At 39.3% G+C, this 18,973-nt stretch overlaps 1 protein-coding gene across 2 annotated transcripts in view; it reads left to right on the top strand.

Moving 5' to 3' along the window:
* The window catches only part of DNAAF9 (dynein axonemal assembly factor 9), a 128,321-nt gene that overhangs the window by 30,607 nt on the left and 78,741 nt on the right, over positions 1–18,973 (top strand). For both annotated transcript variants that reach the window (XM_044263363.1, XM_044263362.1), the window contains exons 6-9: positions 628–734; positions 5,369–5,446; positions 11,948–12,046; positions 15,792–15,847. In XM_044263363.1, the coding sequence (XP_044119298.1) occupies positions 628–734; positions 5,369–5,446; positions 11,948–12,046; positions 15,792–15,847 (340 nt within the window). The remainder of the gene's footprint in view (positions 1–627; positions 735–5,368; positions 5,447–11,947; positions 12,047–15,791; positions 15,848–18,973) is intronic.

The following is an 18,973-nucleotide window of genomic DNA, read 5'->3' as shown; positions in this document are numbered from 1 at the left end:
CCTGCCTCTCTGCCTACTTGTAATCTCTCTCTGTCAAATAAATAAATAAAATCTTTAAAAAAAAATGTGTAAAAATAAAGGAAAATAATCAACAAGTTTAGCAGTGCTGTATCTTATTTTTTAAAAACTTTGTGCATTAGAGCTATTGCTATAAGAAAGAAAAATTTTTGTTCTAATTTTATATATGTGCTGCTGAAGCAAGCACAGAAAGAAAAATTTTTGATTTGGTAATTTTCCCTTGAGGAAGTTGATTGGCTCTGTTTCTTAAGTGGGGAGAGCCAAGTTTGAGTCTGTTAATAATTATATCCACTAAATGATACAAGTCGGATGTAATAGTCCACTATTTATTTACTAACTTAACTTGTTCACTTAGGAAACCAGAATGTGAAAATATGCTATAGAGAAATCTGAATTTCTGTAACTTGTTATGGTTTGAATTTTCTTGGACTTTCATTTTGTATTTCTAGTTTTAATATCTAACCATTTTATCTGTTTCACTTTTATTTTGCTAAATGTGGCTGGGGTGAATTTGAGAGAGGTGATGCCTGTCTAACCACATTAGATCAGGTTTAGACTATTATATCCAGGATAGTATTTGATACATGTTGTTTTATTTGATTCCTCTAGGTCACTTGCAGATATTTGATATGTTTGTAGTAGAGAAATGGCCAATTGTACAGGCCTTTGCACTTGAGGGCATTGGAGGGGATGGATTTTTTACCATGAAATACGAGGTATGTATGAAAGGCAGTATGCCTGGCTTTTGTCTGCCACCTGCCACCCACAATGTGAGTGGGCATCATTATAACACTGAAAAGCTAGCAGTGATCTCTCAAGAGCATGGAACAAGTTAAAAAACTTGAAATGGAAAATAGATGCTATGCAAAGCTAGTCCCTAAACTAAGCTCCTTTGTCCTTTCTTCTAGGAGTTTCTCTCTGTCCTCCTTTCTCTCTTTTCTCCCTTCTGAGTCCATTGTTCTTCCAGTCTACTCCTGTAGCACCTTAAGCTGATTCCTCTTGTAGCTTTCTTTGTCCTATGTTACACATTTTTCACACACCTCTACTCGTGTTCCCACCTACCCCTGGTCTCTGGATAGGAAGCTCCTTGAAAACAAAAAACAACCTTTTCATTGTTGTTGTTTGTATCTCAGAAATTCATATAATTTGAGAACTATTCAAGAGCAATGAAAAGGACAGTGCAGAATTTTGTATAAGTACAGCATACTAGAGGAATAAGAAGGTTATCTTTTGCATTCCAAACAGTATCTTTTATCTCAGTATTCCTTCTGTCTAGGAGATGACCCATAAATATTTGTTGAGTGAATTAATGAATGAGTCTGGGAGAGGGGGTCACCCTCTCCCTTACATATTAAGGAGGGTACATATTAAGGAGGATGGCCTGGTAGGTTAGCAGCATCACTGTAGGCATCTCCCAATGAGTGACCTGCTCCCAGCACAAACAGAGAATGAGCGTCGACATGCTCAAAATGGAAACATACTATTAGGCATAGAATAGGACAGATGGCCCAGGGCTAATTACTGCCCCTCCTTCCAAGAAGTAGCAGTGTCCCTTGGAAGTAAATGGATTCTTGCCTGGTAAACCCTGTAATGTGGAAGGAACATGGGATGTGGGGTTGAAAAGAAGCACACCACTTGGACTCTACTGTTCCTGCTCCAAAACTATAGTATTTTCACATTGACTGTAAGTAACAGAACTTTAAAAGGCTGTGAGCGCTGCCCCTGCTAGGAAGTAATACTCTCTAATTTATTAATTTATTTAAGAGAGAGAGTGTGGGTGAGCACGAGTGGGGCAGGGGAGAGGAGGAGACTCCCTCCTGAACGCAGAGTCTGACACAGGATTCCATCTCACCACCCACGAGATCATAACCTGAGCCAAAACCAAGAATCAGACATTCAGCAAACTGAGCCACCCAGATGCCTCAGTGCTCTCTAATTTAGAAGAGTAGGGGACTTGGGGCACCTGGGTGGCTCAGTTAAGCATTTGGCTCTTGATCTTAGCTCAGGTCTTGATCTTAGGGTCTTGAGTTCAGGCCCCACATTGGGTTCCACACTAGACTCTGTGCTGGGTGTGGGCGCTACTTTGGAAAAAAAGAGAAAAGCAGTACACAAGGGGGCTGCAGGGTTCATACAGACCAAATGAGGCAGCCTTTCGGACTTGTGCCTTAAGGCGCATTACACTGTACAGACACATCCAAAAGGAACAAAATTCCTTTCCCTTCTTTAAGTAGGCTCCATGCTTAGCATAGGCCTTGAACTCATCACCCTGGGGTCAAGAATCTCAGGCTCTACTGACTGACCTACCCAGGTAGCCCAACAAAATCCCTCCCAGAAAACTTTACAGGATAATATAGATCTTTCCTGTAGGGTGGTGTTTAATGGGGTGGAGTGGGCAGTGAGGAGGAAACTTAACAATTCACACAGTGAGAACTATAAGCCTTCTCTCAAGATCCCTTTCTCTAGATCCTGCCTTTCTTTGTAGCTGCTAATTGTCATTCTCTCAAATACTTTCCTTTTGTTTCCCCCTCATTCTCCCCCAACTTTGTTCCCTTCCTTATCAGCCTTTAGGGTATAGAATAGTACTCCACTCTGAGTCACACACCAGAGACCTGATAACTCTCTGAGCCAGAAAGACTCTTGAGTCTTTTGAAGGCCAAGAGAAGAACTACAGACACTTAAAACTTAAATTTTAAAAATTCTGTTTTATTGTATGTCTATACCCAGAAGAAAGTCGTTAACCCAGAGTCTGCATTGTCCTGGATGTTTTCGGTGCCAGCACAAGAAAGGAAACCAGACCCACATAAGCTTTTACCTGGCATTTAGGTTGAGCCAAACTGAATTACACATATAGAGAATTCTTTCTGAGAAGCAGCACAGGGAAGGTCCTCTGATAGAGCTTACCCTGCCTCTAGCTTCCTCCTTCTTAACTCTCCAGTTTCTGGAATTGTCATCTAGTAATGTAAATTTACATCAACTAGCTTCTCAAGGAGAGGATTCTATAAGCAAACTTCTGAATAATGAGAGTAACCATAGAGAAAGCATTCATTTACCTTTTTATGCGCAAACATAATCTCTTTATAATGAAAGGTGGAATAAGACTTACGAAAATATTCAATAAGATTTAAGAAAGAGACCATAGCATATTTGATGCAGAGATAGATCATTATGCTTTTTAAAAAGATTTTCTCTAAGAAAAATAGAATAAAAAATGAGGAAATGTCTCTTTTATACCTTTAAAGAATGGAGTTTGTAAAAAGAGAAATGAGATATGGTAGGCAGAGCACACAAAATTAAAAAGGGAGATGACGTAAGGAAATATTATGTCTCAAATTATTAGTAAAATTAAGGTTTATGTTTAAAATTAGAAATCAGGGGCACCTGGGTGCTCAGTGGGTTAAAGCCTCTGCCTTGGGCTCAGGGATCGAGCCTCTCTGCTCTGCGGGGAGCCTGCTTCCTCCTCTCTCTCTGCCTGCCTCTCTGCCTGCTTGTGATCTCTGTCTGTCAAATTTTAAAAAAAAAAAAATTATAAAAAAAATAAAATAAAATTAGAAATCAGATTCCTTCAAAAAATTAAATCAGTTGATACTTGAAAAGCTGTTCCAGAATACAGAGGAAGGAGCCAAATATATTAACTCAATCTTTTGGAATTTTATTTTATTTTATTAAAATATTTTATTTATTTATTTGAGAGAGAGGACATGAGAGAGAGCATGAGCGAGGAGAAGGTCAGAGGGAGAAGCAGACTCCCCATGGAGCTGGGAGCCCGATGCGGGACTCGATCCCGGGACTCCGGGACCATGACCTGAGCCCAAAGCAGTCGTCCAACCAACTGAGCCACCCAGGTGTCCCTGGAATTTTAAATATAAGGGAGTAGAGATCCTGAATAACTGCCTCCTGCCTGTCTGCTCTCCCTAAAATAATTTCTAGTAGTTGACAAGCTTTGCTGAGAGCATAAAGCTTCCAGTATTTGGAAATAAAAACAAGCAACCAAAGATCACTAGACATTTGACTAAATGCCTGTAACTTGAAAGGAAAAGATCAAGATTAAAAAAAAAAAAAAGATGGATTGGATAAGACCCAAAGGTAATTAAGATATAGAGCAAAATTTAAGGTACAAAATTTTCATTAGGATGCCCAGACGAGGAAGATTGGATGACTATAGAACAAGCATTATGTGGTGATAAATTAACATAAAGAAAATAAGAGCTCTGGGAAATTACAATTGATTAAATTAATAGAGGGGTTGGGAAGTAAAGTTAGGAAATTCTCTAAAAATATAAAATTTAAAAAATTAAGGATATAGAAAATATGAGGAAAAAAAGTTAAAAGACATAGTGAACTGATCCAAGAAGTCTGATAGCCAACAAGTAAGAGTTATAGAAATACAGAGCAGAGATATTAGAAGGGAGAAAATTTTTTAAAAAGAAACATTTTGAGTGATTAAAAAGAATAAAAACTTTTAAATTAAATGACTTAGCAAGTATAAATGGAAAGGAAAAAGCCTTAAGTCTACCTATGCCTTTTTCGAACAGTAAGGATGAAAGATCACAAAAAGCTTCCAGGAAGAAAAAATAAGTCACCTACATAAGACCATAGGAACCAGGTTTCTCTCCTTCCCACAACAACTCAACGTAGCCAAACCAAAAGAACAAACAAAAAACAAAATATGTGAAGCAATGGTTTTCAAGACAGTAGACGTCAGACAATGAAAAATAGTGATTCCCTGAGAGAAATAGCCAAGGTCAGCCTTATGATTACACTAGTTTACTACTTTGAGAAAATTTCCAGGCCCACAGCATGGGGTGGAGGGATACCCAGGTGGATCCCAGTGTATTTTCTAAGTCGGGAAGATGCAGTGGAGTCTGTTGAGAGCAGGGCAGCCAGAGTACCAAAAAGGAAAGTGCCCAGAGAGAACCTTGACGATCTGCCAAGATTCCCCTGCTCTCCCCCATCCTAAGTATTCAACAGAAGTGTCAGTGCATTCATGTGTCAGGTAACTACCAAGGGCAGAGTTTAAAAAAATCTGAAAAGTGATCAGGAACAGTGCCTGATACATGCAAGGGTTGAGAACAGTTCCTGTTCCCACCAGTTAGATTGAAAAAACATAATTCAAAGAACATTGAGTAGAGACCTCAGAAGGGTATTCAAAATATGTACCAAAGTTTCTGTAAAGATAGTTTCCTTGAATGGGACAGCATTTATTAATATGTATTGGTTCTAATATAATTGATAAGATTTTGATTTATTATTCTAATCACTGAGTTTTCACCAAGATAGTCATTTATGATACTTCTGATTGTCGTAGTGATATTGACTCATTTATTTCAATGTTTTTACCCTTATGTTGCAGTTGCAGGATGTGAGTTTGAGTCTATGGAATGTCTACAGCAAGATGGATCCTATGTCTCTGGAGAGTTTGCTTTCAGAAGTAAGAAGCCAAATTGTATTTAACGTATAAATGTTAGAGCCAGCTCAGTTATCTACTAACAGTATTTAACTTGAAAAAATGCAAGATATGTTTTTGTTTGAACACTTCTTCCCTGATTGTTATCTTGAACTCCTGAGGAGGGGGAAGTGGAAGAAGGAAAAGTGATAGTGCCTCTTTCACTCTGAGGAAACCTTACCTGAGGCAAGACCCAGGCTGCCTCCTAGGGTTGACATTTTCACCTAAAAACATTTGGTTGGGCTGGGCTTCAAAAAAACAATACAGAGGTGTCTTTTTGCACTCTTTCCCTGAGATGAAATGATTAAAAAGATGGGGTTTGGCTTAAAACAATCACAGAATTAGAGCAAAGGTCAGCAAGCATAGGCTTTGTGTGCCCTCCTTCTCTGTTAGAACTGTGTTAGAACTACTCTATGGTGCCATTGTAGCCTGAGAGCAACGGCGGACAATGGTTAAATGCATGGGTGTGTCTGTGTTCCAAGGAAGCTTTATTTACAAAGATATGTGGCCTGCTGCAGCTAGAACTTGCTGACTCCTGGATTAGAGGATCAACCTTTAATGTCTGAATTTGGAAGAAAGCATTAAGTTGGGGGGAGCAATTTCCAGTGAGGAGCAACAGATAAAACTGAGACTACCGGAACAGGTACTATTAAGCAGCTCAGTGGTGTCTCTCAGTGACCATAGCTATGCATGGAAAAAGAACAGTGTGTAGCCTTTTAATTAAGTTAGTTATGATACTAAAACCCAACAAAAGTAACAAAAACGAAAACTACAGACTAGTCTTACTTGTCAGTGTTAATGCCTGTATTTTTTTCCAAAGATCATTTATTTATTTATTTACTTATTTATTTGAGAGAGTGGAAGTGAGAAACAGTGCACCAGCAGAGGGGGAGAGGGGCAGCGAGAGAGGGAGAAGCAGACTCCCACTGAGCAGGGAGCCCAATGTGGGGCTCGATGCCAGCACCCTGGGATCATGATCTGAGCTGAAGGCCAATGCTTAATTGACTGAGCCACCCAGGCATCCCTTTAATGCCTGTATTTTAAATAAAATATTAGCAAGTAGAATCCAGTATCATGTTAGAATATTCTCTGACAAAGTAGAGTTAATAAGGGTGCAATATTTAGTTTATTTATTTATTTTAGATTTTATTTATTTATTTGTCAGAGAGAGAGGAGTGAGAATGAGCACAGGCAGACACAGTGGCAGGTAGACAGGCAGAGGGAGAAGCAGGCTCCCTGCCAAGCAAGGATCCCGATGTGGGACTCGATCCCAGGACACTGGGATCATGACCTGAGCTGAAGGCAGCTGCTCAACCAACTCAGCCACCCAAGCGTCCCCAATATTTAGTTTAGTACCAAGAAATCTATTAATGTAATCACTGTACTAATTTTTCTCCTTGAAACCATTTGTGACCATTCCATAGATGCCTAAAAGGCATTTGATAAAATTGAGCATCCATTCTGTTTAAACATTTCTAATTAAATAGGAGTATAAAAGAAAAATAAAACCTGTACTTTTTGTACTTTGAAAAGACCTAATCATCATCATCATCATTCATCCATGGCTAGTCTAACTATGGAAAAAAGTGAACATGCAAAAATTTATAGTATAAGAATGCAAAAATGATAAAGAAAATTTAACCATATGGATGCCTGAGTGGCTCAGTAGGTTAAGCATCTGCCTTCAGCTTAGGCCATGATCCCAAGGTCCTTGGATTGAGCCCCACATTGAGCTCCCTGCTTATTGAAGAACCAGCTTCTCCCCCTCCCTCTCCCTCTGCTGCTCCTCATTGCTTGTGCTCCTCTCCCTCTCTGTCAAATAAATAAATAAGATCTTTAAAAAATAGTTAAAAAGAAAATTTAACCACAATGAAGGACAAGAAATAAGTAGTTTAGGAGTTTCTGCAAGTGTCTGAGACCCATACCGCACTTGCTTGCAGTCCTTGGAATATGAGGATGCTATATGTCACACATGGAGGCCAAACATGACACTGTGTTTTTAAGAACATTGCACACATCTCTGGAGTCAGTTGAGAGGGACCACTCAGGAGGACATTTTTAATTGCATCTCAGCCAACAGTGACATCTTACAGCTGAAGTAGCAATAGTGGTAATCACTGTGGCTATAGACCAGGCCCTTCCTGGCTTTCTGACTTCCCATGAGCAAAATCAACTGAAATTCAGATCCTACCTCAAAATATTTTAATTTAGTGATTAATAAATGCACGAATGTGGTAAGACCCAGACCCAGATCAATTATAGATCAAAATTACCTAGATCCCTACTTTAATGTCCTGATAAAAGAAAGGGTATACTTTTCTAGAGGTAAATATTACGTACTTCAGTTTCTCAGTGAAAACTTTAATAACAAAATGTCTGGTATAGGATAAAAAAATTAGAAGATTTAAAGTAAGAAAATTTCATTGTTAAGAAACAGCCAGTAGAGGGGCGCCTGGGTGGCTCAGTGGGTTAAGCCACTGCCTTCGGTTCAGGTCATGATCTCAAGATCCTGGGATCGAGTCCCGCATCGGGCTCTCTGCTTAGCGGGGAGCCTGCTTCCTCCTCTCTCTCTCTGCCTGCTCTCTGCCTTCTTGTGATCTCTCTCTGTCAAATAAATAAATAAAATCTTTAAAAAAAAAAAAAAAAAAAAGAAACAGCCAGTAGAGAGGCACCTTGCTGGCATAGTTGGTAGAGCATGCAGTTCTTGATCTCAGGGTTGTGAGTTCAGGCCCCTTCAAGCCCCACATTGAGCATAGAGATTACTTTAAAATAAAGTCTTAAAAAAAAAAAAAAAACGAAAGAAACAGTCAAGAGAATTAGGTCCAAATCATGGAATTAACTAATGGAAAATTTCAAGTTACAACTAAAAATGCTAAAGAATTTCAGCAGAGACCTGAAAACTGAAAAGAGAACCAAATGGAAATGTTAGAAATGAAAAATACTATACCTGAAATGAAGAATTCATTAGACTGTCTTAATAACAGGTTAGATACAAATGAAGTGAAGTTCTGTGAACTTTAAGATAGGTCAAAGGAAGTTTCTAAACTGGAAGACCAAGAAAAAAAGACTAAGTGGAGTAAAACAGAGCGTCCAGTATCTGCCAAACAATGTCAAATAATCTTACATAGTGTAGTTGAAGTACAGAAGGAAAGTAGAGAGAAAATGCAATAGGAAATCTGAATTGATAATGTCCAAGAACTCTCCAAGCTGATGAAGTAGATCTCCAAATAGCTCATTGAACCCCACATGGGGTAAAAATACTATACACATGTATAAAAATAACCATAAATTTGTGCAGGGATCTCTTGCGGTGAGTCTACAAATGTTAATAAAATTCAAATTCAATAGCCAGAAGTATTTAAAATGCAGTTCTAGTCTTTGTGTCTCTAGAAAAATTACTGAAAAAGGAGCAGTTTGTACCCATATCACTTTTTAAGAATCTACCTTATTTTCTTCTCCCTTCTCTGAGTTGTTTCATAGCCTCCAAACTTCTCTAAAACCCTCTTTTTGGGTCACCTAGGTGCCTCAGTTGGTTGAGCTGCTGCCTTTGGCTCAGGTCATGATTCTGGAGTCCTGAGATCAAGTCCTGCATCAGGCTGCTTGCTCAGTGGGGAGCCTGCTTCTCTCTCTCCCTCTGCCTGCTCCTCCCCCTACTTGTGCCCTTTCTCTTTTTGTCAAATAAATAAAATCTAAAAAGATAAAAAATAAAATCCTCTTTTCTTTCCACCATCCAAATACTTTTTCTGCTCACGTCTATTTCCCCTTTGTCAAGATGTGTAATCTTAAGCCAGAATTGATATCTAGGCTTTTTTTTTTTTTAAGATTTTTAAAAAAAATTATTTGAGAGAGAGAGAGAGAAGTGGTAGAGCATTAGAGGGGAGAAGGTCAGAGGGAGAAGCAGACTCCCCATGGAGCTGGGAGCCCGACACGGGACTTAATCCCGGGACTTCAGGATCATGACCTGAGCTGAAGGCAGTTGCTTAACCAACTGAGCCACCCAGGTGCCCAGCATCTAGGCTTTTAATTCCCACTGGCCAATCACTGCTAGCAGCTCTTTGAGCAGGCTCCATGCTCAGCACAGAGCCTGACACAGGGCTCGATCTCACAATCCTAAAATCATGACCTAAGCCAAGATTCAGAGTCAGATGCTCAACTGACTGAGCTACCCACACGCACCTGCTTCTTGGTTTATTAAGCAAATAATAACTTGATCCTACTATTTCTTGGATACCGTGCTTATGCTAAAACACAGAAATAGGTAGACCTGGCCCCCACTCATACTGTTTAATGGGCTTTTAGACCAATAATAGTGGTATTCTTTAGTAACTGCTCTAATCACAGTGGAACATAGTAAGGAAAATAACTGCCTGGAATTGCTCAGGATTGCTTCCCAAAGGAGTCATGTGTGGTGATCAGAGATTTTTCCAGACAGAGGAGGAGGGGGTATGAGCGTTCTAGCCACAGGGAAGGAACCTGTCTGAAAGCCCCTGAAATACACAGAAAGCCCCAGAATCCTCTCCTTTTGAACATTGTGAGCAACTCTTCAGACATGAGTGCTTTCCCCTTGCCTAGTCCTTAAGCCAGGTCAGCTTACTGGTGGTGCCATGATACAGACTTCGAACCACTAGCAAGCTGGATGCCAGCCTACGGCCAAGAGTTCTGTCTAAAGTTCAGTATCCTTCTCTACCAGCCAAGAACCAAGGCACACTGCCATGGTTCTTGGGACTTTCAGACCTTTACTGCTTATCTGACCTTGATATCTCTCTGGGCCTGTGTTCTAGATTTGGTCTCAAAGAGTCTATGCAGATAAACTTTCCTTTCTTCATCATTAGATGCAACTGACCAGTTCTGCCTATACACAGTATCTGTTTCCACAAGCGCACCATTTGTATTAGGGAAAAGGTGGAGAATAGTGTGTCTGGTGGAAAAAACACAGGTTCTGGGTATCTCTTACCTAGATACATTTCCACTTCTTCTCTTTAGTATTCCATCCTCAGGCAGGTCACTTTACTTTTCAGTATCTCAGCCTCCTTATGTATAAAGTGGGCATAGAGAAATGCAAGCCTGTTAGGACGTTTTAAGAATCTGCATATGTGTGTGTGTGTGTGTGTGTGTATGTGTGTGTGTGTGTGTGTGTGTTTATATGGACATGTCAGATATAATGCTATTTTAAGTATGAGAATTCGTCACATCTTTCATTTCACTCATAGCATGGAACTGAAAGCAGTATTTAATGATTCATTCTACCTTATTCTGTAATTAGTACTGACAAGTCCTCAGGGAATTTTTTGGAACAGAATGCCCCATCTTTTTTCATATATTCCCCAAAATGCACAGACTCTCTTGGATCCTGGATCAGGGCCACCAATTGGACCCAATAGAGGCAGGTCAGGATCCCAAACTCAGAAGGTCTAGTTTACTGGGCCACGGGACAGAGGTGGTATGACAGAGCAGTCTAACCCAGGTAACCATAGGTTACCAGTTATAAGTATGCACTTATTTGTGTGTGTGTGTGTGTGTGTGTGTGTGTGTGTGTAATTTACCTCTGTAAAAACAGAATGAGTAAAGATGCTCCAGTGAGCATCTATGAGTATCTTAAGCAACTGGTGTGTTTTGGTTAACTCATGTATTCTGGTTAACTAATGATGTTTTAAAGGAAAGCCAGAAGCACAAAACAATGTGTGGTAATTGGGAGCAGGAATGAGAGAGGCTGAAAAGCAGCTGGGATGGGGGAGGTAGGGAGGTTGCACAGAGAGTCAACTAGGAAAGGCACAGAGTTTTGCAATCCCCCCCCCCACCACCACTAGGGCAGGGTGTGAGGGATAAGAGGGCTATGGGCCACCCAGGGCACCACCCAACTTCTAACTAAGGTCATCTGACTTGTCCTTAAACAAAGCTGCGCTGGCGTGACCACCTTTTGTCACTGGATCTACTATCTTTTAGGTGCCTCATAAATAAGTCCCTCTCTCTAATAAAGATTGCTGAAGTAAGGCACTGGGTGCACATTGTTGTCTTCTTTTTAAATAACTTTTTTAAAATATAATTTATATACCATAAAATTTACCCATTTTAAAGTGTATAATTCAGGAATTTCTAGTGAAATTTAGAGTTGTACAACCATCACCACAATCGAATTTTAGAACATTTTCATCAACCCCTCAAATTCCCTTGTGTTAACTTGTAATCAGTCTCTGTTTCTACCTGGCCTCATTCAAACCACTAATCTACTTTCTGTCTTTATAGATGTGCATTTTCTGGGTATTTTATATAAATGAAGCATACACCAGGTGGTCATTTATATCTGGCCTCTTTTGGTTGTTTTTGAGGTTCATCTATGTGATAACATGTATCTGTAGTTTGCTATTAACTTTTAAAATATATTTAAGTGATCTGGTATTTTGATAGCTGATGCTGTTTCATGAGTCTGGTTTTCTAAAGTACCTCTGAATGTGACCAAATGCATTATCCTTTTCATTTTCTTCCTAGGATTTGGTGGCTTTTGAACATCAGTGGACTAGCTTCTTTGCTAATTTTGATACAGAAATTCCTTTCCTCCTGGAACTTTCTGAATCTCAGGCGGGTGAGGTATGTAAGGAAAGGGTCTAAGAGAAAAAACTGATTAACTTATTTATTTTTTCTGTTTTAGTTTTGTTAATTTTTTTCAAAATTCAGCAGTACCAATCCTTATATGTTTGGGTTATTATTGCCTTAAGCTTTGTTGTGTGCTGTAAAGAAGTTTTTAGCCTCCATACCAACCTACCAACCTCTATAAAGAAGTTGTTTTTCTGTGCCAGCTTCTATATGAGAAGAATGCTCATTTTAGAGTCTGGTGGTACCTCTGTCGGAAAGGAGTTCTGTTGGGTGCTAGTTGCTAGTTACTAGGCCTAAAAGTAATTCTCCACGTGTGAGTAGCACTCCTTTCCTCAGTTGAACCCGTAGGTAAGTTTTCTTTCCAGGCAAACAATGGCGAAATTACTAGATTTAGTGTAAAACTCACTCTATGAGTAAACTAAGGTATCTAAATCAAGAACCAGGGCATAGGCCGGTCCCCAGAGTTAGTCACAGGGAGGATCAGAGGAGTGGTCTTGAGCTTACACTTGATTCTGCCTTGGGCTTGCACTGCCAGTCCTCAGCCTTTGGAGTTGGTGTTGATCTTTGTTGTCGTGCATTCACTTTTACATTTTATAAACCTCATTAATACATTGCTATTATTTTTGTTTAAGCAGTCAGTTCTCTTTTTTTAATTCTCTTTTTAATCTTGTTTTAATCCTTTTTAATACTTTTTTAAAAGATTTAAGTAATTTTAAAAATTTCATGTATTTGTGTATGTAGTTACTGTTCTCAATGTTCTTCATTCCTTTGTGTAGATCCAGATTTCCATTCAGTATGATTTCCTTTTCCTTAAAGAGTGTCCATTAATATTTTTCACGGTGCAAATCTTCAGATGATGAGTTCTTCCAGCTTTCATATGTCTGAAAAAATATTTTGATTTCACCTTCATTTTTGAAAGACATTTTTTCCATGCATGGAATTCTTGGTTGACAGTGTTTTTCCTTTTAGTACCTGGAAGATGCTGTTCCACTATCTTCTCCCTTGCATTATTTGTGATGTTCTCCTCTTTATCTTTAATGTTCATCTTAATTTTTATTCTTTATCTTTGTTCCTCTGTATATAACTGGTCTTTTTTTTTTTTCCTCTAGCTGCTTTTAAGATTTTCTCTTTTATTACTAGTTTTGAGTTGTTTCCTCAAATTTCTTGTGCTGGGCTTTTGTTGAGCTTCTTGGATCTGTGGATTTACAGTTTTAATCAAGTTTAGAAAGTTTTGGGCCATTATTTGTCCAGGTATTTTTCTGTCTACCTTTTTTCTCAGAGACTCTAATTACCTCTGTATTAGGCCACTTGAAGTAGTTCCACATCTCACTGATGCCCTTTTCAGTTTTCTGGATTCTTTTTTCTTGTTTTCAAATTGTTGGAGGTTTGTATACCTCATAATGTGATTGCTGGGTCGAAAGGTAAGTGCATATTTAGTTGTGTTAGCTATTGCCAAATTTCTCTTCATGACGGTTGACCAATTTGCATTCCCACCAGCTGTATATGAGAGTGCCTGTTTGACCACCGCCTCACCAGTAGGATGTATTGTCACACTTTTCGAATTTTTCACAGTCTTATAGATAAGAAATGGAATTTTTGAAATTGTGAGTATGGTTGAACAGGTTTTCATGTTTGAAGTTCACTTTATATTTTATTTTCATTTTGTTTTCCCCATTTTAGTATTAGTACAGTAGTATTAAATAACTGGACAGGTGAGTGATTGAATAAACCTTATAGGTTATTAGGGCTACTTGAGATAATGCATTTAAGTGGTTATCACAGTTCACATGGTAAACCCTCAGTAAAATTTAGCTATTTTAACATACATATAAAGAGTTTTTACAGATCAGTAAGATCTGTGAACCCCAAACTCCAGTTGATGAACATCCAGAGGATGTAAGTAAACAGCTAATTACCAAAGGGAAATCCAGATGGCCATTGACTATATCTGAAATACTCTACTTCATTAGAAATCAAAGGACCATATAATAAAACAGCAATGAAATACCATTTTTCTTTTCTTTTTTTTTTTTTTTAAAGATTTTACTTATTTATTAGAGAAAGAGCAAGAGAGAGAAAAGAAGCAGGGGGAGTGAGAGAGGGAGAAGCAGGGGGAGTGAGAGAGGGAGAAGCAGGCTTCCTGCTGAGCAGGGAGCCCAGTGCAGGGCTTAATCCCAGGACCCTGGGATCATGACCTGAGCTGAAGGCAGATGCCTAACCATCTGAGCCACCCAGGCATCCCAGATGTTCTTCAAAAAACAGTTTGGCAATATAGTTCTGCCTGTTTACCCTAAAATTTCATTTCCAGATCTGCTTTAAGGAAATAATCAGAGCTGCAAATAAAATTTATGAAAAGTTGTTTATTACAGTATTATACATAATATAAGAGAGTTAGTAGCAATACAAATTTCCAAGAATAGAAAACTAGTAGACTTTGATACAACCATATACAATGGATGTATCATAGGAAGAAAATATACCAAAATGTTAACAGTTATTGGAGATTGTAGGTGGTTTTTATTAAATTCTTAAATAAGCATATATTACTTACATAATCAGGGTGTGGGAAGAACAATAGATGTTATTTAAGTAGATTAAAATTGCCTTTTGGTGGGTATTAAGGAATTTTTGAACCTTTTTAACACAGACCCTGCATATCAAGTTTAGATTAGTGTTTAGCCTAGTACTATACACACCAAGGCTGAGAAATACTTCTGTGGTTTCCTGGGAAACTTCTTTCAGTGTACTTCTAAGTTCTGTGGATTCTTTCTCAATGCAGATTTTATTTTTTACTTATTTTTTAAAAAATATTTTATTTATTTATTTGACAGAGATCACAAGTAGGCAGAGAGGCAGGCAGAGAGAGAGGGGAAGCAGGCTCCTCACTGAGCAGAGAGCCCGACGTGGGGCTCGATCTCAAGACCCTGGGACCACGACCCGAGCTGAAGGCAGAGGCTCTAACCCACTGAGCCACCCAGGCGCCCCTATTTTTTACTTATTTTTTAAGATTTTATTTATTTATTTGACAGAGAGAGAGAGAGCATAAGTAGAGCAGCAGGCAAAGAGAGAAGGAAAAACAGGCTCTCCATTGAGCAGGGAGCCCCACGTGGGGCTTAATCCCAAGCCTCTGGGATTGTGACCTGAGCCTAAGGCAGCCACCTAACCGACTTAACCACAGGCATCCCTCAATGCTGATTTTAAATTAATATGTTGGGTCCTAGGTTCAAGCCCTGCATTGGATTCCCTGCTCAGTGGCAAGTCTGCTTCTTTCTCACTTTGCCCCTACCCCTGCTTTTGCATGCTCTCGCTCTCTCAAATAAATAAATAAACTCTTTAATAAAAAAAATATAAAAATAAACTGGTGTGTTAGAATTAAAATATATTCCTTTATTAGAAATGTAGAAAAACAAATTTTTAATAGCAGGGAAAATTCCTACATGATTAGTAACTTGGACCGTAGGTGGTGATTTTCTTTACCTTCCATTTTCTTTTGCAGCCTCTTTATTTCTTTTGCTGTTTTTTTGTTTGTTTGCTACCTGCCCTAAAAACTCATGTTGCTTTCTACTACATTTGTCATTCCATGTTTTTACAATAATCTGTAAACATCTCTCTCAAACACACACACACACACACACACACACACACAATACCTACATTCATATGTACATATATGAGGGGGTTTTGTGATTGTTTTATAAAATTATGACCTTAAGATAGACAATATTGGCTTCTTTTTTAGCCATTCAGAAGTTACTTCAGTCATGGAATGATCTCCAGCCATATAACTGAAAACAGGTAAGTTTCTTGGGGAAGAAAGGTGAATGGTAATAGAGAAAATGGGATTGACCAGGAGGGTGGTTGTGAGGGAGCATCTAAGTCCCTAAGGTAGAGTCAGGAAAATACAAATTGACTTTAGTCATCACAGGGTAAGAAATTCATACCTTGAAAAATTGTCCGTTTACTGCTTTTCTATTTATATACATATATATTTATTTTGAAATATTTATTTGAGAGAGAGAGAGTGCCCAAGTGGGGGATAGAGGCAGAGGGAGAGAGGGAGAAGCAGTTCTTCTCACTGAGCAGGGAGCCCATGTGGGGCCCAGTGTGGAATCAGTCTCAGGGCCCTAAGATCATGACCTGAGCCACCCAGGCGCCCCATCCGTGTGTGTGTATATATATATATTTTTTTTTTAAAGATTTATTTATTTATTTGACAGAGAGAAATCACAAGTAGATGGAGAGGCAAGAAGAGAGAGAGAGAGGGAAGCAGGCTCCCTGCTGACCAGAGAGCCCGATGCGGGACTCGATCCCAGGACCCTGAGATCATGACCTGAGCCGAAGGCAGCGGCTTAACTCACTGAGCCACCCAGGCGCCCCTGTATATTTTTTTTAAATACAGTTTTAGGGGCACCTGAGTGGCTCAGTCAGTTAAGCGGCTGCCGTCTGCTCAGGTCATGATCCCGGAGTCCTGGAATCAAGTTCCACATCAGGCTCCCTGCCTAGTGGAGAGCCTGCTTCTCCCTCTGCCCCACTCATGCTGTCTCTCTCTTGCTCTGTCTCAAATAAATAAACAAAACCTTTTTAAAAAATAAATTTTTAAAATACAGGTTTATAGTAAACTAGCTTTTTAAACATTGTAACTTGCTGAAATCTAAAGAAAGGAATTTTATATTCCATCCCTACCCCCAGCGAAGCTAGGAAACAGAATGTCCAAGGGCTAGGCAGGGATCCATAGCATGTTACGGGGAGTAAAAAGGTTTAGGCCTAAATGTCCAGCCCCAGAAAGAGAGGGAGCATTAGGGTTGCTACATTTGTTTTCTTGAGGTATTTCCTTTAGCATTTCTCTTATCGTGGTAATTGGCAGGGCCCCTGCTGGTTATGGTTCCTCTGATGGATAGATGAGAGTAGATCTTTCCTCTCTTTTCTTCCCTAAATCCAGTCCAATCTGAAGTGAGACAGATTGCCATGGTTGGGATTTAGGGTCATCTTTTTCTGCCTAAAGAGTCATTTACCTCGAATTAAGCTTCAAAAGAAGAATCAGAGTCATGTTTACTTTTAAGAGCCCCTATTTTCCTGGAAACTTAAAGAGATATTTTTAAGGATAATACAAGAAATATAAAGAATTTTCCACATGATACACACTAAGGGCAATTTAAGGAAAGGGTAGGGAATAAAGGAAACCATCTTAATCTATTTTAGCTGCTGGGACAAAAATACCGTAAACTAGGTTGCTTATAAACAAAAAAACATTTATTTCCCTAAGTTCTGGAGACTGGTAAGTCCCAAGATCACACTATCCCATCCAATGTCTAATAAGGGCCCACTTCCTCTTAGAAAGCCGTCATTTCACTATAACCTTACATAGCAGAAAGGACAAGGGATCTCTCAGGAGGCTCTTTTATAAGAGCCTTTTTTTATAATCTCATTCATGTGTGATCTACCCTAATGACTTAATCACCTCCCCCAAAGGCCCTACCTCCTAATACCATTACTTTGGGGGTTAGAATTTTAACATATGAATTTTGTGGGGATATAAACATTCAGTCCATAACTGAAACTATTTTAAAAATATCCTTTAGGTACTATTTGTTGAGAACATACGACATACTAAGCAAGAAATAAATGATTAAAAAGTAAACCAGTCACGGAGGTGCCTAGCTGGCTCAGTCAGTAGAGTATTTGATTCTTGATCTCTGGGTCGCAGTTTAAATGCCATGTTGGACATAGAGATTACTTAAAAAAATTTTTTTTTAAAAACCGAGCAGTCATGGTCTCTGCCATTATGGAGTGTGTAGTGTGGTAGAGAAATAAGACATTAGTCAAGCAACCTCACAAAATAATATAACTACAAACTCTGATTGGTGCCATGAAGGAGAAAAGAACTTGGCATTGTGAAGACTCCAGCTGGAGAACATGGTCTTCTCTGAGGGGAGATCTGAATGATGAATAAAGGTAATAAGATGAGCACCTGGGTGGCTCAATCAGTGAAATGTGCAATTCTTGATCTCAGGGTTTTGTGTTCGAGCCCCACACTGGGTATAGGGATTACTTAAAAAGAAAATCTTTTTTTTTTTTAAAGGTGATTAGTGGGCCCTTTTTTAAAAAGGAGAAAAGCATCTTGAGATGAGAGTGTAAGGAACATAAAAGATGGGTTTGGTGGAATATAAGAGTTGGGGGAGAGTGACCTTCCATGGAGCCAAAGAAGTTGGCCAGGCCAGACCATACAAGTCTTCTTTGGCCATGTGAAAGATTCCAGTCCTTCTCTAGAAAATGAAATAAAGGCATTAAAAAGCTTTCCATGTATGAAAGTTGTCCCCTTTGAACTGTGGAGAATAGATTATAGGAGAGCAAGAGTGGAAGCACAGTCACTGTGAGGGGGCAGTGCGGTTGTTTGGGGAAGAAATGATGGCATCAGGGATGAGGCCTGTGACCATGTGGGTTGAGGGAAATGGACAAATAGGAGTGAAACATGGTGGTTGGTTGGATTTAGAAGGTAAGGGTCAGGAGAACTCAAGGAGACCTAAGGAGGCGTCTCAGTTCTGGCTCAGTCCCTGGGTGGATGATGATGCCATTTATTTATTGCAAGAACTCGAAGGGGAATGGGGGATAGATGATGAAAGAGGAAAGGAGAGACAGACAGCTGAAAGTAAAACCCTGGGAATATTCAGAGGCAGATAGAGGAAGAGAATGGCTGACAAGGGAAACTGAGATGCAACAGCTCTTTGAGGGAGAGGGTGTCGGGTGCTTCTGAGAGACCAAGGAAGGGCAGGCTGAAGCCTATCCTTGGATTTGCTATTTGCTATGTGAAAGTCACATGGTGACTTTTGCAAGAGTAATTGGAGTAAAATGACTGAGGGGTCAACTGAAGTGGACTGAGAAGTGAGCAGAAAGTGACAGCAAAAAACTAAAACAGACAAGTCT

The sequence above is a fragment of the Neovison vison genome, chromosome 8 (assembly GCF_020171115.1).
Source record: "Neovison vison isolate M4711 chromosome 8, ASM_NN_V1, whole genome shotgun sequence".
NCBI classification, from domain to species: Eukaryota; Metazoa; Chordata; class Mammalia; order Carnivora; family Mustelidae; genus Neogale; species Neogale vison.
Note: the sequence above shows the minus strand (reverse complement) of the source record. Positions and strands in the feature narration are given on the sequence as shown.